General features: G+C 39.4%; 1 protein-coding gene across 1 annotated transcript; it reads left to right on the forward strand.

Moving 5' to 3' along the window:
* The first annotated feature begins 371 nt into the window (after positions 1-371).
* Positions 372-1325, forward strand: LOC112516204. The gene has a single exon (XM_025123226.1). The coding sequence runs from the start codon at positions 372-374 to the stop codon at positions 1323-1325; it is 954 nt and encodes a 317-aa protein (XP_024978994.1).
* Positions 1326-8786: the final 7461 nt, after the last annotated feature.

The following is an 8786-nucleotide window of genomic DNA, read 5'->3' on the forward strand; positions in this document are numbered from 1 at the left end:
AGAACGTAACTATTGTGGGATCTGGGGGTACCGGAAATGGAATCCTAACCCACGAGTTGGCGACGATTGATGCAAGACAAGTGGGAAGGGTTTGCTCCTACCAGACGTTTTTATGTTGCAAGCCACCAGAGTTTGTGGGGTCAGATGACCCCGTTACTTGCATGAATTGGCTTCGAGAGATCGAGCAATCCTTCCGAGCTTGTGACTGTGATGAGGGACAAAAAGTGAGATTTGGCTCTCAAATGCTAAGGGGTGCAGCCCTTACCTGGTGAAACATTGTCATTTCAACCATGGGGGTTACGGATCTGGCCAAGATGAGCTGGACCACGTTTAAGGAGAGGGTATTATAGGAGTATTGCAACGAGCAAGAAATGGACCGCATTGAAGAAGAGTTTCGAACCCTTAAGAAGGGAAATTTGTCGGTAAGAGACTATACACGACTTTTCATGGAAAAGCTAAACTTAGTGGGGCACGTGGCTCCTACGGAGAAGGAAAAGATAAAAGCTTACCTCAAGGGGTTACCTGCGGACATGATGGTAATGGTCAGGAACTCTAGAGCCTCCACCCTTAGGGAGGCAATTAAAGAGGTGAAAGTCATGGAATCGGTGTATGTTAAAGGAAGGGAAGAGAAAGTGGCAAATGGTGAAAAGAGAAGGTGGGAAGGTCATTATGTGCCTTCCAAGAGGCCCAACCATTTCAACAACAACAATCGTGAGGCCTATCCTAGAAAAGAGGCTAGGTGGTGTCCCAAGTGCCGCAGTAAACACCACGCCCCGTGTACCACCAACCCTACTCCTGTAAGATGCTTTAAGTGTGGGAAACTAGGCCACTCACAAAATGAGTGTCCGATCAAGGGACCCATCTATTTTGGATGCGGAGAGCCAGGTCACTTCAAGAATGATTGCCTGAAATTGAAGGCGGGAGGGGGTCAGGGAAGAAAAGAAGGTACATCGAAAGCAGTCGGTCGAGCTTTTCAAATGACGGCGGAAGAAGCTAAGGCATCGACGGATGTGGTGTCGGATACGTTCCTTGTTAACTCTGTACCTGCGCATGTGCTTTTTGATTTGGGTGCTTCATGTTCTTTTGTGTCCACTGCATTCTATCAACCTTTGTATATGCCCCCTAGTGCACTAGAAGTTGCCCTGATCATAGAGATAGCGAATGGTATTCGAGTACTGGTGAGTGAAGTTGTTAGGAGTTGCATATTGGGGATCGAGGGAAAAGAATTTCAAGTAGATCACATACCCATGTCTATCGGTGGATTTAGATGTCTTAATTGGAATGGATTGGTTGATAAAGAACCAAACGGAAATCTTACATTCTAAGAAGTTGATACGAATTCCTTTGCCGGATGGGGATGCAGTGCTAGTTTACGGAGAGGGAAGAAAGGGAAATGTAGTACTCCTATCCATGGCAAAGACGTGCAAGTGTCTAGCTAAGGGACGCCCCTCGTTCATCGCATATGTGTTGGATACCAATCTAAAAAAAAGGATTGAGGACGTGAAGGTGGTTAGCGAATTTCTCGACGTATTTCCAGAAGACTTTGCCCGGATTACCACCTGATAGGCAAGTGGAGTTCTATATCGACCTTATTTTGGGAACCGCTCCAATCGCTAGAGCACCCTACCGTTTGGCGCCATCCGAAATGCAAGAGATGGCGTCTCAATTGCAATACCTTCTAGAGAAAGGATTTGTTAGACCGAGTTCGTCACCGTGGGGAGCTCTAGTCTTATTCGTAAAGAAGAAAGACGGCACCATGAGGATGTGTATTGATTACCGAGAACTCAACAAGGCAACCGTGGAGAACAAATATCCTCTCCCTAGGATCGATGACCTTTTCGACCAGCTTCAGGGAGCAAGTTGCTTCTCAAAAATCGACCTACATTCGGGATATCACCAAGTCCGAGTGAAAGAAGATGATGTGGCAAAAACAGCTTTTAGGCACAATACAGACACTATGAATTCTTGGTCATGCCTTTCGATCAGACGAATGCACCGACAGTATTCATGGACTTGATGAACCGAGTGTGCCGACCATTCCTTGACAAGTCAGTAATAGTGTTCATTGATGATATACTCATTTATTCCAGGGACGAGTCGGACCATGAGCAACACCTTCAGAAAGTCCTCGAGGTGTTAAGAAATGAGAAGTTGTATGCAAAATTCTCCAAGTGCGACTTTTGGTTGAAGGAGGTTAAATTCTTGGGTCACGTTGTCACTCGAGACGGGGTGAAGGTGGACCCATCCAAGATTGAGGCGATGATGAATTGGGAACCACCAAAGAGTCCATCAGAAATCTGAAGTTTCTTGGGTCTGGCAGGTTATTATAGGAGGTTCATCCAAGATTTCTCCAAGGTCGCTTCTTCCTTAACGGCGTTGACTAGGAAAAATGTGAAGTTTATATGGACTGAAAAACAAGAAAATGCTTTCAGAACTCTCTAAAAGAAACTATGTGAAGCCCCGATCCTCTCCTTGCCGAAAGGATCCGAAGACTTCATAGTTTTTAGCGATGCTTCGAAAATGGGGTTGGATTGCGTGTTGATGCAAAGAGGAAAGATGATTGCCTACGCATCAAGGCAACTCAAAGATCACGAAAAGAACTATCCCACCCACGATTTGGAGTTGGCAGCAGTGGTGTTCGTCTTAAAGCTTTGGCGACATTACCTTCATGGTACCAAGTGCACACTTTTCATTGATCACAAGAATTTGAAGTACATTTTCGATCAGAAAGAATTAAACATGAGGCAACGACGTTGGCTCGAACTGCTCAAAGACTATGATTGTGAATTGCTATACCATCCGGGTAAGGCAAATGTAGTGGCCGATGCTTTGAGCCGAAAGGAGTACAGTAGTGGGACGAAAGTTGTGCTTACCAGAATCGATATAGTGTCCAGTCTTATCGATAGGATCAGAGTGGCACAATGTGAAGCACTTTTCGAAGAGAACCTCAAGAGTGAAGTAATGATGAAACAACGCTTACTTCTGACGGAGGATGGTCGTGGCTTGAAATTGTTTCAAGGCCGTATCTGGGTACCCAAGATTAGAGGCAATCGCGAACTGTTGCTAGAAGACTCGCACAAGTCCAAATACTCCATTCATCCGGGTAGCACCAAGATGTATCGGGACTTGAAATTGACATATTGGTGGCTTGTTATGAAGTTGGATGTGGCTCCTTACATGGAGAGGTGCGTGACTTGTTTGCAAGAGAAGGCGGAGCACCAACGACCTTATGGTAGTCTTTAATCCTTGAAGATTCCCGAATGGAAGTGGGAGCATATTACCATGGACTTCGTGACCAAACTACCGAAGACTCTAAGAGGTCATGACATGATATGGGTAGTGGTTGATCGACTAACAAAGAGTGCACACTTCTTAGCAATGCGAGAATCGTTGCCAATGGACAAACTTGTCAGGTTATACATCGATGAAGTAGTTTCGAGGCATGGTATACCATTGTCTATAGTATCAGATCGGGATAGCCGATTCACCTCCCATTTATGAGGTGGCATGCAGAAAGAGTTGGGCATGAGAGTGAAGTTGAGTACAACTTACCACCCTCAAACCGATGGTCAGAGCAAGCGGACCATTCAAACCCTCGAAGACATGCTTAGGTCGTGCGTTATTGACTTTGGTGGGAATTGGGATTCACACCTACCTCTTGTGAAGTTCTCCTACAACAATAGCTACCACTCTAGTATCGGGATGGCACCTTTTGAAGCATTGTATGGACAAAAATGTGGGACTCCTGTGTGTTGGCTTAAGGCGGATGAGAAATAGTTCATCGGCCCTGAAGTCATGCAAGAAACGGCCGATAAGGTGAAGTGTATTAGGGAACGCTTAAAGGCGGCTTAGGATCGACAAAAGAATTATGCAGACAAGAGGAGCCGACTTATGGAATTCCAAGTGGGCGACTGTGTAATGCTAAAAGTGTCCCCGTGGAAAGGCATCATCCGTTTTGGGAAGCGTGGGAAGCTAAGTCCTCGTTTTCTTGGGCTGTTTAAAATCTTGGATAGGGTGGGACTCCAAGCTTACAAATTAGAACTACCACCTAAGATGGCCGGAATCCATAACACATTTCATGTGTGTTACCTTCGTAAGTGTTTGGCGGAAGAGGAAAATGTAATACCACTTTCGGAAATTCATGTGGATGAGAGCAACCGCTGTGTTGAAGAGTCGGAATCCATCTTGGAAAGAAAGACCAAGGTGTTGAGGCATAAAGAAATTGTCATGCTTAAGGTACAATGGAAGCATCATCGAGGGTCCAACGTGACATGGGAAGCGGAGCATGACTTGATGATGTGTTACCCTCGCCTTTTCACATGAACAAAATTTTGTGGACGAAATTTGATCCAAGGTGGAAAGGATTGTAACACTTGAGATTTTTCTCAAATCTCTGTTCCATATACGTCAAGGGTTTCCACCTCGTTAAGTGACGTTTACGTTTTGTTGGAAGTGTATAAACTTTTTAAATTATAAGTCTTTTTTTTATAAAAAAAGAAAGAAAAAAAAAGGGGGGTGTGCTGTCACTCGCCTAACCTCATCCTTTTGTTTAAGGGTTATATTTTTTTTTATTCCTTGGTGGGGGGAAGAAGGGGATTGTTGGGCAGAGAAAGAAAAGAGGAAAAGAAAGAAGAGAAGAAGAGAAGGAGATTGGGGCAGTACCTGAGAAAGGGGAGGAGACAACGTGGTTTTGGGATGTGAATAATAGGCGGGAGCAGCAACAAGCTTCATTTTCTGCCTTCCTTTTTGTTCCCAAAATTTCAGGATTTCTCCCAAATCTTGCAATGTGAGTTCATCCTACCCCCCTTTTTAGAAGCTTTATACTAATCGAAATTATGTGTTATACTTGTCTTATACTTTAATTCTAGGTGATTACTTGCTTGGTTGAAATAGAGATTTTAGGTCAAAGGAGTAAAGTTGGGTGTCCTCTCTATAATCATAAGATGAGTTTGGAAAATGGTTTAACCACTTGGTAAAATACTTGTTTGAAAGTATGGTTGGACATAAAACTCTAAAAACCCTCATGTTCCACGATTTGGAGTTAATTATTGGTAAAATGGGAATGTTCATTTGATTAAGAACTCATGCAAAAATTTGAGTGATGTACAAGTGGTTGTATGCTTATGTTAACGTATTTAAATATATCACTAGAATGTGATGGGTTTGTAGGCATGTAAGTCGTTTTATTATATTTGTGTGAAGGATGGTGTAGGTTGGAAAATAGGCATTGTGATCACTATGTAATTTCCAAATCATCTTCTCACTTCCACTCGGAAATAGGCATTGTGATTATTATGTAATTTTTGAGATAAAGAGCTTAAGATCACGACCGACTACATGACTGGTTTAGGTTGATGTCAATGGTATTATACTTGTAAGTGATGCTCTATAACGTTGATCTATGACTTACTTTGTGTTCCGTCATAATTAACGGTAAATCGGGTCTCCCCCGTCATCTTCAGATGTTTTGACTCCACACCAAGACTTTGTGAACTAATTATTCATCCGGTATCGTTTAAGGTTACGTTGTATTTATTTATATATATATAGGGGTTTTAAAGTTTTATTTATTCCACTGTTTGGACTCACTAGACGTAAGCCCAACACTTCTAATATTGGTATGTATGTCAGGTTCCTTTAGCGGCGGGGCTTCAAACGGTTGAGAGGATCGTTAGATGGTAAAAGTTTATTTTTAGAACTAGCCTTTGGTGCTTGAGCGTTGCATCGGTGGACGTTACGTAAATTTTTGGAAAATGAGAGGAACACCCGTTCTTAATCTAAGCGTAGAATTGTTTAGATTAATAGGATGTTTTCATCGTCTCTTGTGTAAACGCTACACTTTTCCTCATTGTTGGGTGATTTTCTTTTGAGACTTAACTTTCGTCAAGTTCTTGTTTGGGTCCTAGCTACCTTATGAACATATATATATATATATATATATATATGTGTGTGTGTGTGTGTGTGTGTGTGTTCTTTTAACTAGACTATCCCCTTTTTTTAGGGTGTTACAAGTTGAGATAATCCTTATATGATTATTATGTCAATATATGTGAAGATGTGCATATTTTTATGAAATTAATAATATGCATATGTGAATGTATGGGTGATACATGTATGCATGTATGGTAATGTGCTTACATGAAGAATTATTAATAATATGTGGGTGCATATTCATGGGTGAGGAGGAGAGGTTTTTAATATAAAAGCCTCCACCGCCTCGTGTGTATTTTATAATATTAAACACTACAACGCCTCGGATAATATATATATATATATATATATATATATGGGGGATAAGTTCGATCTTATCCTATTTATCTTCTTGAAAAAAAAAACAAAAGAGGTAGTGGCAGTGAGAGTGTGTGCGTTTTTGAGAGAATTTCTGCATAAGTTACCTAAAAAAGATTATGTGATTATTTAAAGTGATTGTTGTGTGATTCATCTTCAAATCTATGCATATAATGTAAGTTTTGTTATTTAAAATTCCTATATGTTGATACTTGAATTATATGGATTTTGGGTGATGATTTTATGGAAGAAAGGAAATTGTTGTTGACAATTGATTTGAGTATTAGTAATCTGGGTTTTAAAGGCTGTTATGATAATATAAAGAAAAATCTGTTCTTTCAAAATAGTTGAGATGAGTATTCCATTTTGAAGGAATAAGGATTTTTGAGAATGTTTTACGAACGGTTGTGACTTCCATCTGTTCCGGTATGAAACAATTTTCCGGTCATTATTGGCTAAAACTATAGATGATGTTACTTCAAGACGATTGTGACTTCGGTCTGTTCTGATTGGAAATAATTTTTAGATTTTGATGAAGACATAAGGGTGGCATATCAAGGAGAGGTGTACCATGGGATAAGGGTGACATATCAAGGAGAGGTGTACCATGGGATAAGGGTGACATATCAAGGAGATGTATACCATGGGATAAGGGTGGCATATCAAGGAGAGGTGTACCTTTGGATATAAGGGTGACATTTGTTTATGTGCGGTTATTATTATAGCTCTTACTGTTATATCCATAAGATTGCAATAGTTCTGAGTCATCATTTCTTTGTGACTTGAAGACTTAGAAATATTGCTCTTATTGAAACAATAGAAAAGATGCTATTGAGAAGGGGGAAATTGGCTTATGGCCAGAGATTTTAAATACCTGTACTTTTGATTAAAAGCATTTTGAAAAGAGTTATGTGGAACCAGAGAGGCTCTTGTTGTTCCTTGAATAGAACCAGACGGGCTCTGGTTGTTCGGTAACCTAGGCCAGAGGAAATTTGAGTTGATCTTCAGGGTTATTTGTGTCCAAAATCTCTAATCAATCTTCATGTAAGTTCATAACAATGGCAGATCTAGATATTGCATTCAAGAACACATAAGAACATTGAGAGAGAAAGTCAAATGGTCAATCTTTCTATTATGTACGTAATCTTACAATTGAGCTCTTCTCTACTAATTACAAAGACTACCACTATTTATATGGTCAAACAAACTAACAAAGTCAAAGTCAAACCTATAAGAAAAGTCAAACACGCTGACTTTTACAATTATAGACTATTTATAAACTTTCAAGACGAATACAATTAATACTGATTTCTCAGTCCTAACATTCTCCCCCTTTGTATTCAGACTTGAAAGAAAATTTTGCACTTTAAGTCCTTGTTTGAATTTTGAAACATTATGCACAAAATGTCTTCTTCAAAAGAAATCTTCAACTTGTAATCTTCAAGCAATCAACTGTTGAGAAAGATCTTCTAGCATTTTCCCCCTCGAATGTAGAATCACGGTGATCTTCTCTTTTAACAATGTAGAACATATTCAAAAACGATCTTCAGAAATACTGTACAAGATGTGATCTTCAAAGAATCTTCAGATAACAAGTATTCAGTAAACTATTGTGAAAAATGATCTTCACATTCAACATCTCTCAGTCGTTGTAGTACACAAATAATCTTTCTGTAATGACCTTCAGTCGCACTTCTTCTTTTGAGTCTTTTGCCATTTTCGAAGTTACTCCCCCTTGATCTTTGCATCAAATCCCCTTTAACAATGTTCGGAAATGAATATTTCATTCATTATTACATATACTCCCCCTTATGATGAAATGAGAATCATTCCATCATACATAAGATGAATGAAATTTTCCGTTTAAACCGTCAGATCATGAAACTGTAAGTAGATCTTTGCAAATCCACTTATTTAATCTTTTCAGATTAAGGGAAAGGGAAGATAACAACCAATTTCAACATATGAAATTGTTTTCAATCTTATAAAAAGATTGGCCTGTGAGTATAACAGATATACTCAGTACAAAGGATGTACTGTATATATGAGACTTTTTGATGCTCATCTCACCAGGTCTTCCATTCAATCATCGATAGTTTTTCTTTTTCTTTTTCTTTGTAAGCTTCTTCTGTTTCCTCGGATTCTTTTTGAATTTATTCTTTTTATAATAAACATCATCGGAAACAGGTTTTTGATTAAAACTATTTGTAAAATCTGAAGGTAAATCAGAATCCTCAGTCATAGTGTTATTAACAATAAAATCTTCATGACTGGGTAAATTATTTGTAATATCAAACTTATCAACCTCATCAGCTAGACAAACATCTGAATTTGAAAAATTAATTTCTTCATTAAGCGCATTTATTTCTTCTGAGTCATTAGTTTCACWCAAAGATTTAGCACATGAGAAATACTCAGACTCAGCTTGTTCCKTTTTCTTAATAGAGTTTTCTAATGATTCAATTTTATTTAAAAACTCTTGTTTTTGATTATCAAAT

The sequence above is a fragment of the Cynara cardunculus genome, assembly GCF_001531365.2.
Source record: "Cynara cardunculus var. scolymus isolate 2C chromosome LG 8, CcrdV1, whole genome shotgun sequence".
Lineage (NCBI taxonomy): Eukaryota > Viridiplantae > Streptophyta > Magnoliopsida > Asterales > Asteraceae > Cynara > Cynara cardunculus.